This window comes from Neovison vison, chromosome 12, assembly GCF_020171115.1.
Source record: "Neovison vison isolate M4711 chromosome 12, ASM_NN_V1, whole genome shotgun sequence".
Taxonomy (NCBI): Eukaryota; Metazoa; Chordata; class Mammalia; order Carnivora; family Mustelidae; genus Neogale; species Neogale vison.
This window is the reverse complement of record NC_058102.1, coordinates 61,556,417-61,583,117: the sequence shown is the minus strand read 5'-3', so window position 1 is coordinate 61,583,117 and position 26,701 is coordinate 61,556,417. Positions and strand designations below refer to the sequence as shown.

The following is a 26,701-nucleotide window of genomic DNA, read 5'->3' as shown; positions in this document are numbered from 1 at the left end:
CTTTTCCTGTTATGGCTTAGGGCAGGGTTTTTCAAATCTTCACATATGAGGTCAGATCGTTCTTTGCTATGGAGGGGCGGTGGTACTGATTCTATGCAGTAGAATGTTGAGCAGTAACCCTGGCTTCTATGATCTAAATTCCAGTTGCAAATTTCCTTTCCATTCCCAGTTATGGCAACCCAAAGTGTCTGCAGACATTGCCAAATGTCCCCTAGGAGGTGAAATTGTCCTGACTGAATGCAACTGGTGTAGATACAGTGGGATAACTCAATATACTTGGAAAACAAGGGTTAACTTGGTCTTCTCTGGGAAAAAGATATTCGAGTATAGCAGGGGTCTTCTTCTATTTACTTCCCAATACGTGGCAGTTGACTCTAAAATCCTGATGTCTCAAGTCAGCTCTCTTTTCATTCAGTTTCTCTTCCAGGATTGTATTTTAGGACATCACTTATGTCTGCTTGCTGCTTGTTTTCTTACATCCCTAGATTTCCCATTTTTTTCTAATAAAAACACAATAAATGTTTTTTGATCATGAATTATAGCTAACAAACATTTTTTATGAGACTGAAATTTTAGTTCCCGCCCTTGTCGGAATGAGAGGGTAAGGAATACGGAGAAATTAAAGGGTTCAGAGCCCATAGCACAACACACTGCTCTATCTTGGTGGTGATGGAACTAGGGATGGCTCATATTACTTCCGGGTCAGGCTGTGCCTACAGAAAACAAGAGGAAAAGTGTGCTCAGTTCAACACAGCTACTTGTCTTTCTTATGGATTCCGTTATCCATTTATTGCAAAATCACAAATAGTCTTTGGGATATTTTGACCCTCTGGCATACATTTTTAATGATCCAGAAATGACAGTTTATTTTGTTTAAATTTTGCTAGTGCCCTTGTGAAAGGATGCCGTTGCCTAGAAATTGACTGCTGGGATGGATCACGAAATGAGCCTGTTGTTTACCACGGTTATACACTCACCAGCAAGCTTCTGTTTAAAACTGTTATCCAAGCAATAGAGAAATTTGCATTCCTAGTACGTGTGTATCTTTGTTAAATTATAGTTTTCTAAACACAGTATAATTTACTTGCTTCTAAATCCGATAATGTTTGGCCTTAGTTTAGATCAGTGATATTTCAAATTATGTGTTATGATCTATGTACTATGTACTTAAAGGTAGATTTATCAAAGTTAATCTCAAGTAGTAAGATGAATGTTTCAGGGAACTTTTTGTTTAATTATAATACATGTAAATTATATATACATATTTATATATATATAAAAGTATATATATACTTTTTTGGCTGTAACTCACAATAAAAAATGTATTTTACATTGTAACACAATGTAATGTATGTGTGTGTGTGTATTGTGTTACAATGTAAAATACATTTCTTACTGTGAGTTACAAGCAAAAAAAGTTTGAGAAATACTGGTCCATATAATAGTAAATATTTTACCAATATTCAAGCACTTTATTTTCAAAAAGCAAAAACCTGTCAAAAATGTATTACTTAGATTGTTGACAGTTTTTATGACTATGATGGCAGCAATTCATACAGCAGAGAATGTTTAGAAGTTTACTCTGGATTTTTAAAAAAATTATTGTTGGCCTTATTAAAATTACGGATTCAAAGATCTAGCTCTTTTGAGAGCTTCTAAATTCAGCCTACAAATCCTAGTCTATAAATTAAGTGGGTTTTAACACTCAGTTTAGAATAAAACTTGGTTCTGTTTACAAACTTGGCTAATTAAGCACCTTCAGACATTTTAAATTATTTTTGTGTAGTTAGTATATTTATTTCTTAAGTACTTCAGTTGCAGTGCCATTGAAGAGATTTAACAAAATCTTACTGAGTACTTAAACAATGTATAGCTAATAAATTAAACTTACAAATTTGATAAGCCTAAAGTTCTCCTAAATAGGTCGATACATTATCTATAAATTTAAACGTAACTTAAAAATCACAAACTTAAGTCGATTGCTCTATTATGTGAGAGTATAAAATACTAAAAATTTATAAAATATACATATAAAATATGAAAATTTTCTATTTTAGTATAAAGCATTAATATGTGGCTTTGATTCTCTTAAACATCTTATTTCTGATGATTTCTAAATTTATTTCTCTCCCTTGAACTCTATACCAACATAGACAAGTATGTATTGGACATCTCCTCTTGCATATTTAATTGGCATATTTAACTTAACATGTGTATAGCTGAGCTTCAGATATTCCTCTTTCTCTCAGCTCTGCTCTTCCCATGGTCTTCCCCATCTCATACCAGGAGTTACTGGTAACTCCTGTGTTCAATCCTAAATCATTGTTGTCAACTTCAACTCTCCTCTCCTCATTTCTCTGCAACCCTTCAATAAATTTTTTTTAAGATTTTATTTATTTATTTGAAGGAGAGAGAGAGATAACAAGTAGGCAGAGAAGCAGGCAGAGAGAGGGAGAAATTCACGGGCCTTGAAAGGGTGAAAACCCTTACAGCTTCTGAGACTCAAAGAGAAAGAGATGGAATGAAAAAAAAAGTTTTTGAACAACAAAGACTCAATGGGACTTCTCAGGTGAACAGGGTGACTCAGTTTTGCAGCAAAGGTTAGATCAAAGATTGAATTTTCTTTCTTTTTCTTTTTTTTTTTTATTTTTTTTATATTTTATATTTTTTATTTTTTCTTTTTTATTTTATTACTTATTTTTCACTTCTACCTTTCATTTTTTACAAATTATTATTGAAATATAACCTGTATTATATTTATGTACAAATCAGCATCATATGGGTTGATACCTTTCTACAAATTGAATACACATAACTAACAGCCAGAGCCATTTCTCATGCCTTTCCTAGTCATTGACTCCTAAACAAGAGCTGGCAACTGTCTTGACTTCTAATACCACACATTAATTTTTCCAGTTTTTTTTAAAAAGATTTTATTTATTGATTTGACAGACAGAGATCACAAGTAGACAGAGAGGCAGGTACAGAGAGAGAGGGAGAAGCAGGCTCCCTGCCAAGCAGAGAGCCCGATGCGGGACTCGATCCCAGGACCTTGAGATCATGACCTGAGTCGAAGGCAGAGGCTTAACCCACTGAGCCACCCAGGTGCCCCTCCAGTTTTTAAACTTAATACAAGTGGAATGATACCTGTGTATATTCTTAATATTTATTTATTATTTAAATTCAATTAACATATAATGTTTCACTGGTTTCAGAGGTAGAGGTCAGTGATTCCTCAGTTTTATATAAGTTCTCATTATATTACATGCCCTCCTTAATGTCCATCATCCCAATTTCCATTCCACTCACCCTTCTCCCCTCTAGCAACCCTCAGTTTGTTTAAGAGTCTCTTATGGTTTATCTCCCTCTCTGATTTTGTCTTGTGGACATTGCTGTTATAAACATCGGGGTGCAAGTGCTCCTTTGGATCACTACCTTTGTATCCTTGGGATAAATACCCAAGAGTGCAATTGCTTGTCATAGCGTAGCTCTATTTTCAATGTTTTGAGCAACCTCCCTACTGTTTTCCAGAGTGGGTGCACCAGCTTGCATTCCCACCAACAAAGTAAGAGGGTTTCCCCTTTCTCCACATCTTCACCAATATCTGTCATTTCTGACTGGTGTGAGGTGATAACTGTGGTTTTGATTTGTATTTGATTTGTATTTCCCTGGTGCCAAGTGATGTTGAACATTTTTTCATGTGTCTTTTGGCCATTTGGATGTCTTCTTTGGAGGAATATCTATTCATGTTTTCTGCCCATTTTTTGATTGGATTATTTGTTCTTTGGGTGTTGAGTTTGATAAGTTCTTTATAGGTTTTGGATACTAGCCCTCTATCTGGTATGTCATTTACAAATATCTTTTCCCCTTTTGTCAGTTGTCTTTTGGTCTTGTCAACTCTTTTCTTTGTTGTGCAAAAGCTTTTTATCTTGAGGAAGTTCCCATAGGTCATTTTTGCCTTTGTTTCCTTTGCCTTTGGAGACGTGCCTAGCAAGAAGTTGCTGCAGCTGAAGTCACAGAGGTCCTGCCTGTGTTCTCCTCTATGAAGGTTGAATTTTCTACTCAAGATAGTCACCATTAATTTGGGGACGAGAAAGGAATAAAATAAAATAGACTTGATAACTATGACTAGGAAAGAACATTGGATATAGTTACTGGCCCATGTTACTTATTAGAAGGAAGCTTATAAAGAGTCTAACTTTTTAGACACAACGTGATACAACATGGCAAAATAAAACACAAGTATGTTCTTAGATGAAGCTTAGAACAACCCTTGGTCAAGAAGGGAGCTGCGCAATGTCTACAATAGCCAAACTGTGGAAAGAACCTAGATGTCCATCAACAGATGAATGGATAAAGAAGATGTGGTATATACACACCCTGGAATACTATGCAGCCATCAAAAGAAATGAAATCTTGCCATTTGCGACGATGTGGATGGAACTAGAGGGTATCATACTTAGTGAAATAAGTCAACTGGAGAAAGACAACTATCATATGATCTCCCTGATATGAGGAAGTGGAGATGCAACATGGGGGTTTGGGGGGTAGGAAAAGAATAAGTGAAACAAGATGGGAGACAAACCATAAGTGACTCTCAATCTTACAAAACAAACTGAGGGTTGCTGTGGTGGGGAGGGGAGGGTTGGGAGAGAGAGGTGGGGTTATGGACATTGGGGAGGGTATGTGCTATAGTGAGTGCTGTGAAGTGTGTAAACCTGGCTATTCACAGACCTGTACCCCTGGGGATAAAAATACATTATATGTTTATAAAAAAAAAAAAAAAAGGAAGGGAGCTGCAAAAGTAGCCTGGTATTAAGGAAAGCAGACTCCTCAGTACCGACTTTAAATGTAGTTGAGGATAAAAGTTAAGAGGACCTTCCTTGAAGGTGGAGCCAAGGACCACAGAAGACCCCCCAAAAAAGAAGTTTCCCCAGTGAGCTTCAGGGGCTAGTTAAGAGATCTGCCTGCTAGGCCATCACTTCACCTATTCTCAAAATCAGCTTTTATATTTGGAAAAAAATTTACACTGTTCTCTTAATATTAGACTAGGGCATATATATAGATATGTAAGTATATATGAGGTTATTCTAGTAGGCTGAATAAGGACCTGCAAAGGTTCTAATTCCTGGACCCTATAAATGTTAACTTATTTGGAAAAAGAGTCTTTGCAAATGGATGAAATCAAAGACCTGGAGATGAGGTGATTATCCTAGATTAGCTGGGTGGGCCCCAATGCCACAGAGAAGAGGAGACAATATGAAGATGAGGGGTAGAGATTGGAATGATATGGCCACAAGCCAATGAAAGTTGGCAACCACCAGAAGCTGTAAGAGGCAAGGAATAGATTTCCTTTAGAGTCTACTGCTCCCTTGATTTTAGCCAGTGAACCTGAAGTTAAAAGTTTGGCCCGTAGAATTATGAAGGAATCAATTTTTCTTGTTTCAACCAAGTTTGTGGTCAATTGCTATAGCAGCCACAAGAAATGAAAATACATTTAAAAAGAATAATATTGTATCTCCTATTCAAAGGTCTGTGATAGTGCAACAGACCTTGCAAGTCCATGGTTGGTTAACAAGTTGGTAAAATTGTGCCCTGAAAAATATATAGGAAACAAAATATAGAAAATAATTTTGAATGAGACCCCAAAATAAATGTTATTTCTCTATTTTGAGGCACATTTCAAATGTACAGTGGTGACAAAAGGCAGAAAATATCTTTATAAAGCCATCTTTACTTAATGATTTCTTTTTATTATTATATCTTTATCTTTGTTTCTAATTATAAAGCCATGAGTTTTGATTATAGAAGTTGAGATTAAAAAGTGGAATATTAACATCTCCTCTAACTTATCTGTGCTAAAGCTTTTCCTTCACATTTAAAAATATCTAAATAAATTAATATATTTGGTAAGCAATGTGTATATGCTTAAAACATTAAAATGTAGAATTTTATATGTTAGCAACTTGTTTTTTTTCTCATAAGACTATATTATAGACAACTTTCTATATAGCTCTACCTCCTTCTTACCAGATTTATATCATTCCTTTAAATGGAAGTGGCATAATTTATTTAAACAAATACCCACTGTTGGATGCTTCAGTTGTTTCCTATATTTCTAGTATAAATTGTAATAATCTTCCTTTTTATACCGATTTAATGTTCCCTGTTATGTCAAACTCAAAAGTACTTTCAGTTTAAAGAATATTTATTTTGCAAAAGTACAGAACAGAATGTAAGTTTTAAAATAGATGAACTGTTTTCTATTAATTGCATTAAAATTATTGAGGCGTTCTGACCAATAACCATAGCAATGGTTAATTTTTTAGACATCTGACTACCCCGTGGTGCTCTCTTTAGAAAACCACTGCTCCCCTCCCCAACAAGAAGTGATGGCAGACATTTTGCAGTGTGTTTTTGGAGATTCCTTGCTTTCTGATATGCTTGATGATTTTCCAGACAAACTACCTTCACCAGAGGTAACCTTTTGTCTGAGAAGCTCAGGTTAATAAGACAAAGCATGTCATTATTATATTGATCCATAAAACCGGGTAAGAAGAAATCAATGAAAATGCTTAGTTTTGATGATGTATAGAGGTGTCTCTTTGCCATGTGTTGCCTGGGAAATGTTCCTGTGAGCATCTAGGTAAGTGTATGTTGATAAAGTGAATATATAGAGATATAGGTAAAAACTCACGTTTTTATTGTGAGTCTTACCCCATAAGTCCAATATTTCAAGTCAGTTAATATTAGGCCACAGGAGTTTGGTATGTTTTATAGGCAAAGACAGAAAGAGGCAGAGATGTATGTTGTTAATAAAGTCTTGTCCAATTCCTTAGCATCTGGGCAGCAGGTTTCCCTCTCCCACTTTTTTTTAAAAGAGTTATTTATTTATATAATGTATTAGAAATAATATATAATAATTATACATTATACATAATTATGTATAAATATATACAATATGTGTATACAAATATATACAATAAAAGTGTGTGTATATATATACACACATGCACATATTGTGTGTGTATATATATATACACACACACACACACATACATATAATTTTCATGTATGCCAATTTTTAAAAACAGCAGGAATTTGTGGGAAGTAAAACAAATGGAGCCACAGTAAATCCCAGTCATAACAGGTTTATTTTGGGGTGAATTTTGGTCAATACTATAATATCACTGGTTTCTATTAAGGTATTAGAGGAGTATGGAAAAAGAAGGAGTTCTTACATATTTTACTACTGTGGGCTAACTGCAAGCATGGTGAAAGGCTTTTCGGTGACTGTTCAAATTCAAACGTCCCTGTAAATGTGTAATTGTATCTCTCTTTCAAATCATTTCTGTAGGTATTAAAATTCAAAATACTAGTTAGAAACAAGAAAATAGGATCCTTAATGGAAACTCGTCAAAGAAAAGGTTCTGATAAACATGGTCAGGTAGCAGAATATGAAGAGATAGATCAAGATGTGGATGGTGAAGTCAAAGAATCAAAATCATTGGCTGTTTTAGAAGACAATTCAGAAGAGAAATCAGACACAATAAATGTGGCTGGATTACCACTTTTCAGGAGAAGGAGGGTGAGATGATACTTTGTGAAAATCTTCCAAATGATTGAAAAGTTGTATTTTCTTACTAGAGAATTACTTTTTTTTTTTTAGGGAAAAATCTTTTTCTTCCTTATAAAACTTGTTTGGAAAAAATTAACATGGGAAAAGAAAATTTTAAAGTTATATCTTTTCCTGTGTTGGTTTTTTTTTTTTTTAAAGATTTATTTATTTGAGAGAGAGAGTGGGCCACAATTAGGGGAAGAGGCAGAGGGAGAGGAAGGAAGAGACTCTCCAGCAGAATCCCTGCTGAGCGTGGAGCCCGACAGGCACTCGATCCCATGACCCATGAGATCATGACCTGAGCTGAAATCAAGAGTCAGATACCTAATCAACTGAGACACCCAGGCACTCCTGGCTGTGTTTAATGTTTTCTCAATGGTTCATTCTTAGGTATTTTTATGTACTAGGCATTGTGCAATGTACAAAATAAAAACAACATGATATTTCTCCCCTCAAGGAGACCATAGTGTCAGAGATAAGAAAATCACTGTTATAATATGTAGTATTATACAAATTAGCATGATGAAAGAAGGTATCTTGAGTTACAAGTGACATTAAACTAATTCAGCTGGTTTAAATAAAATGTGAATTAGTTAATTGGCCCCCATCAATGAAAAGTTCAAGAAAAGGGGTTCAGATTTTGGGAATAACATGGCATAATGTCTCAAGCAAAGTCCACAGAGCTTTTTTCTCCAACTTCGGATTCACTTTCTCTACATTGGTACAAGACTTTGCAAAGCTTTAGCTTTGTATGCTTTCAGATTCAAATCCAGTGGAAGACCTTTTTATCTCTCAGATGACCAAGCAAATGTTTTTTTGCATTAACTAGAATCTAGTTATGGTCACAGCCCAGAGTCAACTGCTATTGCTAAGAAAATGCAAAGCTCTGATTAGCCAGGTCTGAGCCAAATTATCAGTACTTAAGCCCATGGACTGAGCTTGAGCAAGGAATGTTTCCCCAAAACAAAACTTGAGAAGGGGCTAGCAGAAGTGTAGGGGTACTAGATGCTGGCGTGTATAAGAACAAAGGTGTACCATACAGCAGAAGTCATTCCCAAATGTTAGATCACACTGGACATACACTTACTCAGGACTAAGTATCTTCGAGTTATAGAATTCATGGGAATAAACAGATCTTTGGGAAAAAGGAAATAGTAATAATTGTCATCTTTAATACTTACTATATTAGTTGGGATTTTATTCCCAGCATAAAACTGCCTTTTGACTGAGCCATCCAATCGTGGGTGTATGATTTCTTTGTTCCCAGCATAAAACTGCCTTTTGACTGTTTAGTTGGGATTTTAGATGTATGCTGTCTCATGTTAGCATTAAATACTATCATCAGGAAAAATAATTACATTGATGCATTCCAACTAGTTTCTGGGGAGATAATCTTATGAAAAGACTCATAATTGATCTGAAAACATATTTTCTTTATTGGAAAAGGAGTTTTTCAAATGATTTATTACAAAAATATGAAATTACTGCATTTTATTTTTATACCACAAAGGTAAAAGTGGCTATGGCTCTATCTGATCTTGTCATTTATACCAAAGCTGAGAAGTTTAGAAGCTTTCAATATTCAAGACTCTATCAGCAATTTAATGAAAGTAATTCTATTGGGGAGTCAGAAGCCAGAAAACTTTTAAAGTTGAAAGGTAAATTCTTATGATTCAAATGGATGTAATATTTAAACTACTCTTATTCACTGCTAAGGTGTCAAGATTGGTCAATGATATTTATGAAAACTATATTCTCATGAAATTTCAATGTACTTAAATAAAAGGCTATATGCCCCAGTTCACAATAAGTGATTTCACAGAACTTGTTTAACATTTTTACATCATGAAATTTTGATTGAGAATGTCCAGTGAGGACACTTTTGTGGGCTGGGCCCTGGTGAGCTATTTGGAAAGGAGAGTGGTGAGTGACAAGGCTGCAGAGTTAGGCAGAGCGAAATCACAAGAAATGTGAACTTTGTCCTAGAATCCAAGGCATACAGGATTGAAATCTCGGGAGTCACACCATCCCCTCTGTGTTTCTGAAGGATGACTTTGATAGCAATGTAAAGGGGAGACTCCCTGTAGTAAAGAGATGAGGAAGCTCATGGTAGAGGGAGCCATGGTGAACTACATAAACTCAGCAGGTACGTAAGGTAGACAGTTAAATAGACCTAGAGGCTGTATGTCCAAGGTGAGGGAGAAGAAGGACATGGCATCCAGGCCAGGCTGCCAGATGGTTGTACAGAGTACACGCTGTCCTTGCACATCTTCAGTGGGACCATTGGTCTCTGCATCTTCTTTCTACTGTCTTCTGATTCGGAACTTGATTCTGAACCTGAGAATTCCATTCTGTTTGCTAGAGCCAAAGATGCAACAAGGCCTTGGATAGGGAATGGGAACAGACTCTACCCTTTTCTCAGACGTGTATGGTGGGGGAGAACCTCAACTTAGAAAGGAAAGGACAGTTAACTCAGCAGCCAAGTGACTCTCCAAATCCTTCTTAAAAAATGCAATCTACTATCCTGTGTAGAACCACCACAACAGGGAAAGCAGCATCTGTAACAGGCTCAAAACAGCTGGAAATGTGGATTCTGATATATTTGTTGGTTAGCCTCTTCTGGGCTGGTCACTGGTGCCCATGGGTTTTGAGGTATACACTTCATCTCATCTCTTCAAACTGACCTCTGGATATTTTAGGGCCTTCTTGTTTGTTATTTAAGCTATAGATTATGACCAAAAATCAATTCAGTAAGTCTGAACCACCATTGAAATAATAGAGTAGAATAGAATGGAATAGAATAGAATAATAGAGTAGAGATGCAATAAGAGTATTCTTTTATGAAACAATTATGTGTGTGTATTGTGTGTTGGGTGTGATATAAGATATATTTCTTCTGTTAGTATTGCCAACCAGTTTGAATTTGAATGACTTACTTTGCTAGTCTCTATTCTTTCAAGTTAGTGGATAGTTTTTGTTGTTTTTCAAGGGACCAACCCCTCTGGGCACAGCAAAAGTTGTTATAATTCTCTCAATCTCATTGTGTTAGACACTTGCTCAAAAATTGAAAAGGCACTGGCAGTTCTGAGTAGAGTCATAAGGTGTAGCATCGCCATTTCTTTGGAAAGATTATATAGCATTTTTCTTGCACCAAAATTCAACACTAAATAATGATGTGGGTGAAGGTGTACTCTAAGAATGTCCATCATTTAAAAAAATATTTTTAAAGATTTTATTTATGTGGGGGAGAGAGAGAGAAAGAACGGGGGACGGAAGGGCCAGAGGGAGAAGCAGATTCCTTGCGGAACAGGGCGACCAACACAGGACTTCAATCCCAGGATCCTGGGATCATGACATGAGCTGAAGGCAGATGCTTAACTGACTGAGCCACCCAGGCACCCAGAATGTCCATCATTATTAAAAACTTAAATGTCACTAATTTTATAATACATAAAAATAAGAAACAACTTTTTATATGCATGGATACTTTTCAATTATTTAAAAATAATGTAGTAGGTAAATATTATTGAAATGGAATGATTTTATGTTATTTTTAAGTGAAAAAGTAGAAGTTTATAAAAGGGAACAAACAATATGATTCAATTAAAAAATACGATTATATCTATGAAAATAGAGTGAAAAGATATATACCAAGAGGTTACTGGTTATTAATTAAGTGACAAGATTATACATAGTTTTAGTTCGTATTTTTCTAATTTGATTTTCTCATTTAACTAAAATGAACATACATTACATCACATTTATTTATTTATTTATTTATTTTAAAGATTTTATTTATTTATTTGACAGAGAGAGGGGAGGAAGCAGGCTCCCTGCTGAGCAGAGAGCACGATACGGGGCTCGATCCCAGGACCCTAGGATCATTACCTGAGCCGAAGGCAGAGGCTTTAACCCACTGAGCCACCCAGGCACCCCCATACATTACATTTATAATAACATAGCATGTTTAATTTCTAAAGGTCAACTTCAGAAGTAACAAGATCATGTCATGTTAAGATAATCATTTGTGTTTATTGTGTTTATCACTTTGTAGATAGGAAAAATTAAGATCCAGAAGAGTACACATCTCACCAAAAGATAAATATCCTGCTTAGGGCAGGATGAGGGATCATTATAGTTGGACACACATGGTGCCTTTATACATGAGTAGCTTCAAAATAAACTTTCTCTCAGGAGTGTATAGCTTCTAAAATTGAGAGCTGATGAAATTAATTATAATTATTAACCTCAGTAATTATAATTTTTTACTTGACAGTGCTTCCTAAAGAATAGTATGTGGAATGAGGGTGGCATTGATTCTATTCCAGTTTGACCAGCAAATGTAGTGGGGCATAGGCAATAACCATCATATTAGCAGGAGTAGTTGTGGGAACAGGATCTGCTTGGTGATAGAATAAAAGCCTTGGGGAAACATGAAATCTAGTTCAAAAATTTGAAGGGTGTCCAATGGTAAAGGGTACAAAGAGTTTTGAATCTCAAGTGATTTAAATGGAACATATATAAATAGAAACTTATAAAAATAGGTAAGTAGAAGCATAAGAAAATAGAGAAACAAATGGACTATAACTGTATGTGCATATTATAAGTATAGACCTTATCTTGGTAAGGAAAACACTTGAAAATAATCAGAACTACCATAGTTCTCCCCTATCATGGGAAATACATTCCAAGACCCCTAGTGGATGCCTAACCCTGTGGAGTATTGAACCCTATATATAACGTGTTTTTTAATATACACATATATCTATGATAAAGTTGAATTTACAAGTTAGGCACAGAAATTGTCAACAACAACTAATAATGAAATAGAACAATTATAATAACATACTGTAATAAAATTTAAGTGAATGTGGTCTCTCTCAAAATATCTTATTGTACTGGACTCAGCCTTCGTGTGAGGAGGTGAGATGATAAAATGCCTAGTGATGAGATGAGATGAGATAAGGTGAATGATACATGCATTGTGATGCATTGTTAGGGTGCTAGCAAATGTCTGGTGATTTGTCAGAAGTGGGATCATCTGCTTTGGACCCTGGCTGACTGTAGGTAACCGAGACCACTGGAAGCAAAACCATGGAGAAGTGGGGGGACTGCTGTACTGGGAGGAAGCAGGTTCTCTTTCAATGGAGAGATGAAAACAGAGAAGAAGATTTCTTCAATCTCTGTTTTTTTCAATTTTGGGGGAAGATGCTTTGGTGGTTAGGGTTTGGAGCTGAACTGAATAACTTTAACATTCCTTTCAACCCTGAGAATCTGTTGGCTCTTCAACTGGGTTCATTTGGATGGCATTATATGTCTTTATATGGCTTACATGTGATTCTGCCCTAATGTAAAAACCAAAGGAAAAAAAAAGACAAAATTGAGAAAGATACAACTTCTGTTTAAAATATGGATGCAGGGGTGCCTGGGTGACTCAGTTGTTAAGCATCTGCCTTAGGCTCAGATCATGATCCCTCGGTACTGGGATCAAGCACCGCTTCGGGTTCCCCGCTTGGTGGGAAGCCTGCTTCTCCCTCTCCCTCTGCTGTGTTCCCTCTCTTGCTGTGTCCCTCTCTGTCAAATAAATAAATAAAATCTTTTTAAAAAAATGGGTCCATTTTATTTGGGAATTTTATATATTCTTATGTTAAAGTGAGATTAATTTGGATTTAAAAAGCAAATATATTATTTAATCATTTGTCCTTAAGTGAATGATTAGTATACATAAAATGGTGTAATAAAAAAAACATTAACTTTTCAATAACCATGAATTACGCTGTCAAACAAAAACATGGATTTATTTTGATGTCCATGAATTGCAAATATTTTTGCTAAAACATACATATCAAAGGTACTGAAACAATTGTAAAATTATATAATATATAGAAGCATAGCAGTTTATTTATTTGAAATCTTTCACAATGTTCTAATATATATATTTTTTAGCCCACGAGTTTATTCTTCACACCAGGATGTTCATTACCAGAATTTATCCCAAAGCAATGAGAGCAGACTCCTCTAATTTTAATCCTCAAGAATTTTGGAATATAGGTTGTCAAATGGGTATGTTCTATAGAATATTGAGTTTCTGGAAAAATAAGATAAAATAAGTTCATTTCGTGAATTAATGAAAGATTTATGAAGAGCTTCCCAAGTAGGTTTTTTTGGCCCTGGGTGTTTTGGGATCAGGCGATAATGATGAATCACTGGTTTCAAGAGCAGAAGTTATTCCTAAATGTGTCAGAGAGGGTAACTCTAAGTGAGGGTTAGGGGCATGGAGGTTAAGTTCATGAAAAGTTGGCATAAAAGAAGTGTAGGAAGGGGGAAAAAAGACATCAAAATGGATGTAAGAGGACAGTGAATATCAAATCCTTTGCTTGAAAGATTTGCTAAGGGCCTCTTTAAATCAAGGGACCTCTACCTTTTTATACTTTACACCAGCTTCCGCATTCACAGTATTGAAAAGTGAATGAGATTATGTAGCTCTGTTATTTGTCTTTACCAGACTCTCCCTATTCCAAATTGATGAGCTGTTCTAGCAGGGGCACTCACCAGTCAGAAGGCACCCGTGTGAACCCCTCTGCTCCTGGATTGTGGCAAGGCCCATAGGTTTATGGAGGGAGGTGGAGAGTCAGGTTAGGTTTGGTGGGTGAGGGGGATTTGGGGGGAGTGGAGGATGGTACTGCCTATAGTGGCTATTTACCAACCTCTAAGGAAGGACTTCTGTATTTTAATAGCAATTATTGTTCTGCTTCTTTGTCACTTTCTCTTCAAGTGATAACAGTATCTCTTTGGACCTGAAAATTTAGAATATACTTGGTGTCTTTTCTTCCATCATGAAGTGTACTGATTTTCTCTATTCTCGTACTTCCTGAATGTCATCTGACCTACACATTGCTATTCTGTAATCTCTACTGTGTATCATTTTGATTTTAACTCAAAGCTATAAAATAATTTAAAAATTAAAACTCACCTTCATACATTAGTATATACATGGCAGGAAGACATGTTTAAAAGTCTGGAATTATTTGGCTAATTATGCTTGTTCTTAAAATGTTTGGCTATATAAAAGCCATTAATTCGGTTTCAGTAAATCTTCGAACTGTACTTCTTTAGTTGTACCCTTTCTTTCCTGACAATATCAAAATACTTTTTTCTGACAGTGGCCTTAAATTTCCAGACCCCTGGTCTGCCTATGGATCTTCAAAATGGGAAATTTTTGGATAACGGTGGTTCTGGATATATTTTGAAACCACATTTCCTAAGAGATATTGAAACACAGTTTGATCCAAACGAAACACCAAGAGACACTGATCCTGTTACACTTACAATAAGGGTAAGATGAAAAACTCCCCCCCCTTTTTTTTTTGTTATTATATAAGCTAGAGAGTCTGCACTAAAATTTGAGTTCCACTGATTTCCTTTAATATCCTTTAAATTTCTGTTCATTTTCAATATTACAGATGGGTGGTATTTCAGTATCTCTCCATATCTGAAAAATCTTTCTGTTGGCTTTTTGCGTGAATGATTACTTGCTTGTGAATAGAAATACGGAGGCTGAAAGCTTCTCCTCTCCAAAGTCTATGTATTCCATTGTCTTTAGGCATTTAATATTGTAATAGAGAAGTCTTGAGTTCAGCCCACTAGTTACTCTGTGGATATGTGACTTTATTTAGGAGCTCTTGGCTTTTTCGTTAATCTCTAGAATTAGACTTTCACAGCTCCAGATTTTTGCCCCTTGTCTCTGAATATTTTTTGATTAGTATTTAGAAACCAAAAGTCATCCATATGCTTTTCTTGAGTATCTGCCTGCGTATTTACTAATTCCTGTCAACTCTATCACTCTTTTTTCTGCCTTTGGTTTTCCTCCGTATATGATTTTATTCTTTACGGATTCTAATGTAGATGTGGATTTTTCTCCTGCATTACCAGTTTCTTTCTTCCAATTTTTATTTACCTCATTCTGCTTCCTTACCAGCTCCCTTCCCCACCACCCCACCCCTACTTCTTAAATCCTATGTGGTTTTATTGGGAGCAAAGATAGTTGTCTAAAATTTATTGTTTCCAATAGTATAGACTTTTTGAAAACTTTCTTATTCTTCTATAACCCAAGTGCTATGTTTATTTCCTTTTCTTTTAAATGTCCCTGTATCTTCTGAAAGACCCTTAGCTTTTTCTCTCCTCTTAGTTACAAGCAATTCTATCTTAGATTGTATCTGCACCTGTGGTTTGCAACAAATTGGGTGGGTAGGGCTTTTTGGTCCATCTCTTGGTTTAGCTCGTTGCTCCTAGAACCATATGGACCATTTCAGATTCTGTTCTGGAATTTCGGTACTTGGATTGCTGTCCCTGGTGAGGATTTTCGGGTCTGCAGTTCTGATTGAAGGGAGTGCTGCTGGCTGTGCTGTCTGGTGGGGGCTTACCTGCTCTGGTGCCCCAGATGCTCCAACTCAGACAGCATGGCCTTCAGAAGCCTTCCTCTCTAGGCTCCTTCCTATCGTGTCTTAATGGCACAGGACTTGGGGGACCACTTTCATCCACTTCTGGCCCTAGCCTTTTTGTCCCAGCTGAGAAAGAGATTTAAGAGATATTGCTGTTTTCGAGAGATTAATGTGTAAAGAGAGTAGAGCAAAGTTGAACGAGACAGAAATGATCCTGGCCACTGTGGGAAATAGTACCAGGGAAGAAGGTATCGACTTTTTGCTTGGTTGTTAGGGATTTTTCTAATTTTTTAAAAAAGATTTTATTTATTTATTTGACAGACAGAGATCATAGATCTCTGAGGCAGAGAGGCAGCCAGAGAGAGAGAGGAGGAAGCAGGCTCCCTGCTGAGCAGAGAGCCCGATGTGGGGCTCGATCCCAGGAATCTGAAATCATGACCTGAGCCGGAGGCAGAAGTTTTAACCCATTGAGCCTCCCAGGTGCCCCTAACTTTTTTTTTTTTTAAAGATTTTATTTCTTTGAGAGAGATATAGAGTGCAAGGAAGGGGGTGGTGGAGAGGGACAAGGACACTCCATGCTGAGCACAGCTATCTCAGGGCTGGATCCCACAAAGCTGAGATTGTGACCTGAGCCAAAATCAAGAGTGGGCTGCTTAACTGGGTGGGCATGAGCCACCCATGCACCCTGGATTTTGTGACTCTAAAAGTAGGGGCATATAGGGTAGAAATATATAGAAATTTCTATAAGGTAGAATTTCTACATTATAGAAATTTCCTCCAGCACTGGATGCAGTCCCCAACCCATTAGTTGGTACTCTTTCTAGGATCCAGCAAAATATTCTCCATTAAGTTTGCTTTGCAAATATTATCATAGCTTCGACATTCTTTTTTTTTTTAATTTTTAATTATTTCTTTAAGAGGGAGAGAGAGATTATAGAGGGAGAAACAGGTTCCCCACTGAGCAGAGAACCTCATGTGGGACTTGATCTCAGGACCCTGGGATCATGACCCAAGTTAGGCAGAAGCTTAACTGACTGAGACATCAAGGTACCCTCTTTTTGAATTTTTTTAATACAAACATTTAAAAGATTAGTAACTTTTTCTTTTACTTTTTGGTTATGATATAAGCTGGAAAGTATACATTAATATTTTAAGTTCCATTGACTTCTTTTAGTGCCTTTAAATTTCTGTTGATCTCTTCAGCCACTGTAGTGAGGCAGGTGGTATTTCAATATCTTGCCACATCTGAACCAGTGTCTTCCTGTTGCCTTTTTGTGTGAATGAAAAAAATGCAAAAAGCTGTGTTGTTCTAGCCAACAAATGTAGTGTTATAGTTGCTGTTTTAGTGAGAAAAAGGGATGAAATCAGTCACTTTGTATGGTCCCCTCCTACTTCTCACAAATCTCCTTGTTGTGCGTCTGGGTTTTCCTTTCTCTCTCTTCTTTTTCTCTTCATCCCAAGTGATTCTTTCTCTCTCAGATTTGTGGGTTCCTTTACTCTACCTACCTCTGAAGTATTTGTATTGTTAAGGCTTTTTCTTTTTTTTAAACTTTTAACTTAAATTCAGTTTAGTTAACATATAGCGTATTATTAGTTTCAGGGGTAGAATTTAGTGATTCATCAGTTGCATATAACACCCAAGGCTCATCACATCTCATGCCCTCCTTACTGCCCATCACCCAGTTACCCCAGCCTCCACCTCCCTCCCCTCCAGCAGCCCTGTTTCCCAGAGTTGAGTCCTTAAGGTTTGCCACCCTCTCTGTTTTTATCTTATTTTATTTTTCCTTCCCTTCCCCTATGTTCATCTGTTTTGCTTCTTAAATTCCACATGAATGAAATTATATGTTATTTGTCTGCTATAAACATTGGGGTGCATGTGTCCCTTCAAATCACTATTTTTGTATCCTTTGGATAAATACCCAGTAGTGCAATTGCTGGGTCATAGAGTAGCTCTATTTTTAACTTTTTGAGGAACCTCTCTACTGTTTTCCAGAGTGGCTGCACCAGGTTGCATTCCCACCAACAGATTAAGAGGGTTCCCCTTTCTCTACACCCTTGCCAACATCTCTTGTTTCCTGTCTTGTTAGTCTCAGCCATTCTGATCAGTATGAGGTGATATCTCATTGTGGTTTTGATTTCTACTCCCCTGATGCTGAGTGATATGGAGCATTTTTTTCATGTGTCTGTTAGACTAAGGCTTTTTTTTAATCCTCATCTCAAACTAAATATTATCCTATGTCCTTTTATATACATTTATGGTTTTAACTGCCAACAATGCTCAAATCTTTAATCTGACTTCATTTCTGGAATGTAAAGACATACTTTAAATATTCTACTTAACATCCTTACCTGTTTAATCCTTGCTCTGTCAACCTTATCATATTAAAGGCTGAACATCCCTTCCTAATCCAATCTTACTTTCTTTAAATGTCATTGAACTCCATTGAATTCATTGCATCAATTAACTCAGGCTAAAACGTTGGGAAGCATTCCTCTGTTCCACATCTGTCACTTCCTGTGTCCCATCTCTAAATTTTATTGATTCGAGAAGTCTTCCTTATCCAATCCCTTGGTCTGATGCCATTTGCCACTCTCCACCCCCCCCTTAAGGAATTTGTTACTTAGCATCACATTATTCCAACACATTAGAAGTCTTAAGGGTTTTTCCCATAGCCTGTCTCAGTCCGGCTGATTATCTTCCACAAATTGTCCAGAGATGACGTGCTCCAGTGCTAATCTCATCATACCTACTTAATGTTTCTCTGGGCATCCTGCTTGCTTGCTTAGTCAGGGCTTAGCCTAATTCTCGAGGCCCATCTCTCACGACTTCTAGTCTTACACTTAACTCTATAAACATATGACAACTCCATGCATTACATACGCTTTTTCCTTTGACTGGGTCATTCTTCCATCCCTCACCTGCCTGTTGATTCAGACCCATTTTTCAAGACTTAAGGGTCACTTCTTTTTGGAATTTTTTTTCCCCTACACTGAATTAGCTAGGCTTCTTTTTGTAGTTTTGTTTTTTCATACCCCGTATAGGTGCGTACACATGCAATATGCCACTGTATTACACAGGCCTCCATCAGAGATATTGCAGGTCGGTTCCAGACCACCCCAAGAAAGTGAATATCACAATAAAGCAAGTCAAATGAACTCTTTGGTTCCCCAGAGCGTATGAAAGTTATGTTTATACTATAATCTATTAAGTGTGTAATGGTATTATGTCTAAAAAAATAATGTACATACCTTAATTAATACTTTGTCACTAAAAAATGCTAAAAATCGTCTGAGCTTTCAGGGGGTCACAGTCTTTTGGCTGGTGGAGGGTATTGCCTGGATGTGGATGGCTGTTGATTGAGGAAGGGGGCGCTTGCTCAGGGTCGGGGTGGCTGTGGTATTGTTTGGTCAACTACATTGATGTAGTCTTCTAAGTCCTTTGCTGTCATTTCAAAAATTGTCACAGCATCTTCACCAGGAGTAGATTCCAGCTCAAGAAACTGCTTTCTTTGCTCATATCCATCAGCAACAACTCCTCATCTGTTCAAGTTTGATCATGAGATTTGAGTAATTCAGTCACATCTTCAGGCTCCGCTCTGACTGTAGTTCTCTTGCTGTTTCTGCCCCATCTGCTGTCAGAACACACACATGTATTAGTTTGCTGTCTTACATGGACATGCTTGGTGGCACCCCCAAAATAATTACAATAGTAACATCAAAGATCACTGATCACAGATCCCCATAAGAACTATAAGAATAATTACAAAATCTGAAATAGTGTGAGAATTACCAAAATGTGACAGAGGAACATGAAGTGAATCACAGCTGTTGGAAAAATGGTGCCCATAGACTTGTTCATTGCAGAATTGCCACAAACCTTCAGTTTGTAAAAAACTGAAATATCTGCAAATAGAAGAAAACAAAACTCAATAACATGGAGTATGCCTGTAATTGTTTATTTACTTGGGCTTGTCTTCCTCTCTTGTCTGAAAGTTCTGGAAGGATAAGGACCATATTTTGTTCAAGTCTTCTCCACAGTGCCTGACACAAAGTATATGCTCAATGTATGTCAGTTAGTTGAATGATTTCTTTTTCAATTTGAGAATAGTAAAGAGAATGGATGTGCTCTTTTATTGAGAAAGCAAAGATGGAAGATGCTTACAAATGCCACCTCTTTGTTTCTGAAGGGTCTCATAGAGAGATGTAAGTGACATGATATAAAATAGGCAGGATTAATGATTTTCCTGAGAAACCACTGCCATATATACCCATGTGGGTCCTTCTCTCTTGGTCTGATCATTCTGGAGGGCTTTTATTACAACTTGTACAAATTGTTGAAGACATGCTTTGGAAATCAGGAAATCTTGTTTTGCCATTAGCTTTATGTCCTTGATGAAGACATTTCAACATTTCTGATTTAATCTCCGTCATCTGCAAATTGAGAGTTTGGGATTAGGTCAATCATTTTCAAACTTATAAAAATGATGCAACCATTTTCTAAGTTCAAAAATTTTATGCTTAAGGCCAATAGATGAAACCAGAGTTACTCTAGTTGACCATCAAGAGTTTTCTTTTTCTTTTCTTTCTTTTTTTTTTTTTTAAAGATTTCATTCATTTATTGGACAAACAGAGATCACAAGTAAGCAGAGAGGCAGGCAGAGAGAGAGGGGGAAGCAGGGTCCCTGCTGAGCAAGGTGCCTGAGGCGGGGCTGGATCCCAGGACTCTGGGATCATGACCCAAGCCGAAGGCAAAGGCTTCCACCCACTGAGCAACCCAGGTGCCCCAGGGGTTTTCTTTTTGACATCTATCTCTGTGGTGGCCCCTGGAAGGGCTCTGTGAATCAGAGTATTAAAAGTATTTGAATAATAGCCTCTAAATTTTTTTTCAGGTCTCATATTCAATTGTTACTATTTTTTAGTCAGACAATTTTTTTTTTTTTTTTTGACATGAGTTGCACCAAAGCAAAACCTTCTCCATATTGTAAGGGTCTATTACCTGCGGAGGAGATACTCACCTGGGAAGCTCTGGTATCAGTGTACATATTGATTATGGCCGATGTTCTAACTACCTCGATGTCTAATTAGGCTGATTGATCAATGTCCATTCTATAGTTGTTGTTAAATATTTGCACAGTCACTCTGGTTTCCAGCTAATGTTATAATATGTGGATATAGGAAAGGAAAAATACACTGACACTTTTCTTTTTTTTTTCCTCTTTCTTTTCTTTCCAATTATTTATTTTGTTCCTCTTTATTATAATCTTCAGAAATTGAAATTATGCCTCAATTTTTATATCATTATGTTTTACAAATCAGCGCACTTGAGATAGTCATTTAGACTTTGTCCCTTAAAGTAAGACAAAACTTAGCTTCAACAGCTAGTTTGACAATACAAGGTTAAACAAAACTATTGTTAATTACTTTAAGTGTTCCTCTGATACCCAGTCCCTAATATATGTATGAAATCATTGATTTTTGTCAGATTCACATTACTTACGATAATATTGACAATAATAGGTAATATAAAATTTTATCATAAATTACCCAAATGTAAATTATACTATCAAAAAGTGCTGTCATAGGAAATTATGCAGTGTTTCTTTCTTATATTTTAGAAGTAGTATTACTATTATTTCTATTTTTTGACTATTTACATGTAGTATGAGTTTCAAGATAGTTCATGTTAACAGAGTAATTCAGCCTGAATTACAGTAGACTATGATTATAATAATACTTTTAAGCAATGCCTTATAACAATTATAATAAAGACTTTAAGAATAAAAAAATATGTTGAACTATAAAACTCAATGTGAATTTTACTATAATTATATACTGGTAAAATGGAATAATGTAGAATATTCCTAGTATTCACCTTGAGGATAAGAGTTAAGGTTTAAAATGTGCATTATATTCCATTTTTAATTTTTTTGTGGGAACTGAGAGTCCGTCATTTTTTTAGTATATATATTTTATTTTGAAATTACATGATTACACAGTTTGAAATCCTATTAAATTTTTGCATTCAAATATTTTTGTGCAGCTTATCAGTGGTATCCAGTTACCTCCAAGTAACAATTCATCATCTAACAAAGCTAACACACTAGTGATTCTAGAAATTTTTGGTGTTCCAGATGATCATGTGAGACAGCAGACTCGTGTAATTAAAAAAAATGGTGAGCTCCTAATATATTTTTATTGAACTTCTACTAGGCTTCTTATTGGAAAGCTTAAAATTTATTTATTTATAGAATTTTGAGACATCTTTATTATTCATAAGACAAGGGCTTTGCATTAGGTTTAAGATGACCAAAGTGTTATATGAAGTGAAAACAATTTGATAATGATTCAATGTATTGTTTAGATGTATTTTCAGATTACAGATACAGAAGTTTATCTAACCTGAAAAATTACTACCTTTTTTTTCACTTTGACCTCCTTTTTATGTCTCTTCCTATATTGCTGAATTAAAAGGACATTTTGATGGCTGCAAGTCTACTTATCTTCTAGCCTTTGTGTAAAATAAAGAACATATGATTTTTCTGATATAGTGTGTTTGAATTATTTTAGATCAAAGGTCTGTGGTTTTTGGCTCTGGCTGAGGATGCCATAGAAACCTCCTCATACTATATTTGGATTCATAATTCAGTCATTTTTGCCAGAAGGGAAATGTAGGAATGGAAGAAATGACTTGGGTAAGATTTTTAGTTCCAGCATCCCGTGATATTTTATGTAATACACTAGTGACAGCATCACATCTTCGCTGAGGTTGAAGTCATTAAGGACATTAAAGTGTAGATTCCTGGGATTGACCTTTAGTCAGGGTCACCTTGGAGAAGACCTTGGAACCGACTCCTGAGTCTAGAATCTTCTTTGTGTGGATATTCCCAAAGAGTAGCGGGCTTCAGTTCAGAGTCTGCAAATATGTGCCCGGTTAAATGGCACCAATGGAAAAACAGGTGCAGTCGTACTACACTTTCTTTTTTCTTCCCCCTTCGGTGATAATCTCTAATAATACCGACCCTCTGTCCTTGTGTTGACACCCCAAATACTCCTCCAGTGTTTCCCTAGGGCAAAGGGTATGGAAGAAAGATGTGGGAAATTTTGGCTACCTCATCCTAGGTTATCTATAGGAAAGGATGTTGGTGATGACTCATTGGCTTATTTGGCAAGCCTTGGATTTGAAGACATACAACAATGGCAGTGTCATGAAAAGGTAACTGCTTATGTCAGGAAGCTTGTAGTACCCTATCTCTTGTTCTTTTCATCCCCCTACTTGAATCTTCATGACAAAATGCACAGACCATTTATTTATTCTTATATGATTATAATAATATATAATATATATTATATAATTATATGGTATATAATCATATTATAATATGATTCTAGTTCCCATTAGAATTTAGATTATATCCCTGAGTCTTATGGAAATATTCCTACAGAAATTAAATTTAGTTTTTCTAATAATACTGAGCCTCTGTTATTAGAAGCCTGATGATCAGTATCAAGGAAACTTAAAATCTCTGTGTACTTAATGTATTACTATGTATGTCCAAATCAACTCTATTGAAGATAGTTTTCAATTTGGTATGGAAGATAAGATACATAGTATGATAGAGTCATTAGTATTTCAAGGAAGGTAAAAGAATTGTAGTGGAACAGGCAAATTGGGAGATGGTTCTTGGAGAATGAATAGAATTTTTTACAGAGATTGAGAATGAAGACATTGAAGGCAAAAGGAATAATATGAGCCCTAAAACCTGGAGAAGACTTAATCCAAACACGCTAGGGAAAAATACAGAAATTTAATATGGGTGGAATACAGGGTGAGGTAAAATGAAAAAGTTATGTTGGGGATGGTCATGGAAAATTGGGAAAGGCATGATAAGGTGTTGGGTAATGTCTTTTCTGTAGAAAATGAACAAAATTAAAACTCTTAAACAGGGAGATAGCACTAACATAGTTGAGCTTTAGGGATATTGTTTCTGCAGATTGGGTGGAAAGCAGTGTATGCAAGAGAGATGAGAAATACAAAATAGAGTCAGGATATGATTCATGGCTAGAGGGTGAGGAATACCAGTCGAAGAAGGCCCATGGCATCAGAAAAGGAGTGGAGGATGTACATGAGGAAGACTAGCAGGAACAAAAGTCTAGGTAGCTGGACAAGGGGGATTCTAGGATGGCTTAGCTACTAAAGTAATTGTGGTAGAATAAGAGAAATGAGAGTCTGGAAGGAAAAAGATCACATTTGGATAAGGTGTGGAAGTAATTTTTCAGTTTTGGTCACGCTAGAAAAAACTGTGTTTGTAACCATCAGATTTGGTGTCCCTCCTCCTCCCTCTTTCCTTCCTCTCCTTTCCTACCTTCCTACCCACCTTCCTTCCTTCCTTCTTTCTCTGCCTCTCTTTCTTTCTTTCTCCTTCTTTATTAAAAGGGCTTTCTTATATGATACGTATGAGTGTGTGTGTGTGTGTGTGTGTGTGAGTTTATAGGGAAGTAGAATTAGAGGAGGAAGACAAATCAGTATAAGAATTTTGTGCCCATTTTAAAGTGTCTATTAAAAAAATTGACTCTTAGATCTGCCCTTGCACTCCATGGAATTATTTCTTTTCTTAAGGCAAGGTAATATATTCATTATACCAGCATGAGCCAATTGGTTTAATATTTTCATGGGCATAGACTTCATCCTGGATTGCTATCTGGTGAATGTGTGCTTGTGACCACAGAGTCACCCAGAAAACAGAAAATATAATTAGTCACAAATTCTTTAATGCTTCTGGAAAGGTAACTTGAAGAACAAAACCTACTTACGTAGCAAGCATAGCATTACCTTTGTACATGAAAGTGATACATATTATTTCTCTCTGAACCTAAGTAGACTATATATTTGATCTGGATGTGAATTTCTTGATTCCATTAAATTATGCTTAAGTATTGGATGATTTGGGTTATATTTTGACACAATTTCGATTTCTTATTTGGCAAGAGATTGTTGTTTGGGATGATTATTTTGCTGAAGATCTAAATGACTCAACACCTGGGACTTTAAAATGAGCACTTATTCAAAAGAAGGATCAAAGGCTGGCTTTGGAGCACCTAGCTCTCAGGCCAACAACGATCTATGGAGCTCATCCCATAATAGGACCTGGTATAGAAAAATGATGGCATTTAACTCCTTTGTTAGGGAAATGCCCAAACCCAACAGTCATATTGCCAAGTGTTGAAATGCTTCGCTCTGAAATTGGACTCCATTTGTTTGAATTCCTGCCCTGTCACTTACTGGCTGTGTATGTGAAACCCTGAGGAAGTTACATAACGTCTTTCCGGCTCAATTTTCTCCTCCGTAAATGTGAATAGTAATAACCCTGATGGGTTATTGTAAGGTTGAAATGAGATTATCTACTTAAAGCTCTTATCATATTGCCCAGCAATCCTAAAAACCTAGTAATTATTGTTATTGTCATCAACATTCCTTTCTCAATGGGTGTGTGAAAAATTCAAGTGCTGTAAAACATAAACTATTAATATTAGTAAGTGTTGAAAAGAAAAAAATTTCAGAGAACAGATACCATGCATTACTCCCTAGACATAGTGTCTATGATTCTTTGATGATATCTTCCTTTATATTTCAGCTTTTTGTCCAAGATGGAATGAAACATTCACATTCATTATTCAGGTGCCAGAATTGGCTCTGATACGTTTTGTTGTTGAAAGTCAAGGTCTAATAACTGGAAATGAGTTTCTTGGCCAATATACTTTACCAGTTCTATGCATGAACAAAGGTAATATTCTGAAAAGTAAGATGATTGTGCTGACCATTAAACTTGCATTTACCAAAGAAACAAATTGATACATCAGATAGCTCTATCCATGACAGTCAGAGGTAAAGGAACTTTTATGCATTGACACATATTTTCTCTCAGTGGTAGTATAGAAATGCATTCTCATGTGGAAGGTGGGATTGTGGTTTGGGATTGCTAGGAAGATAAATTAGACAAACATGGCATGTCTTAGCATTTCTTTACATGGATCGTCGCTCTTTTGTTTCAATTAAGACTAGTCATGACTACCACAGAGAAATAAAGCATGGGAATCAAAGAGAAGGGAGAAGCAGGGACTCTTCTTCCAGCCCGTAAGAGTCTGGGAGCCCAAGATCATCCTTTCTTGACTCCTTCCAGGGCAGACTTAATGTTGCCATTTGCCATCAGCTTGTGGAGGTGATTTATACAATGCCCCGAATTACCTTGTCTCAGTGTGTTTACTTCTCTAGCACCATCTGAGCGGTATCCCGGAACCAGAGTCTTCCTGCAGCAGAAGGGTGGTGGCGAATTTAGCACACTGCACTTTGAGGGAGGAGAAGTGTGATCTGTGTGCTCAGTGTTCGGCAGTAAGAAGTAGAATCTAAACTTCAGATATTTTCTCTTATATGCAAGAGGAATATAACAATGTGGTCATAGTTTTTCCATAGACTTAGTAAAGATAGAGTCTCAGCAGCACTATCGAGAACACTACTGATTGATTTTTATTGTCCTAATTGGATATGATTCCTTTTGCAGGCTACCGTCGTGTTCCTCTGTTTTCCAAAATGGGCGAGAGCCTTGAGCCAGCTGCACTGTTTATTTATGTGTGGTACGTCAGATAG

At 36.3% G+C, this 26,701-nt stretch overlaps 1 protein-coding gene across 1 annotated transcript in view; it reads left to right on the top strand.

The window, feature by feature from the left end:
- The window catches only part of PLCZ1 (phospholipase C zeta 1), a 46,366-nt gene extending 19,665 nt beyond the window's left edge, over nucleotides 1-26,701 (top strand). Inside the window, exons 4-12 of the mRNA XM_044227374.1 lie at nucleotides 888-1,032; nucleotides 6,330-6,479; nucleotides 7,358-7,588; nucleotides 9,129-9,276; nucleotides 13,565-13,681; nucleotides 14,782-14,954; nucleotides 22,100-22,232; nucleotides 25,692-25,841; nucleotides 26,616-26,701. Of these exons, the coding sequence (XP_044083309.1) occupies nucleotides 888-1,032; nucleotides 6,330-6,479; nucleotides 7,358-7,588; nucleotides 9,129-9,276; nucleotides 13,565-13,681; nucleotides 14,782-14,954; nucleotides 22,100-22,232; nucleotides 25,692-25,841; nucleotides 26,616-26,701 (1,333 nt within the window). The remainder of the gene's footprint in view (nucleotides 1-887; nucleotides 1,033-6,329; nucleotides 6,480-7,357; nucleotides 7,589-9,128; nucleotides 9,277-13,564; nucleotides 13,682-14,781; nucleotides 14,955-22,099; nucleotides 22,233-25,691; nucleotides 25,842-26,615) is intronic.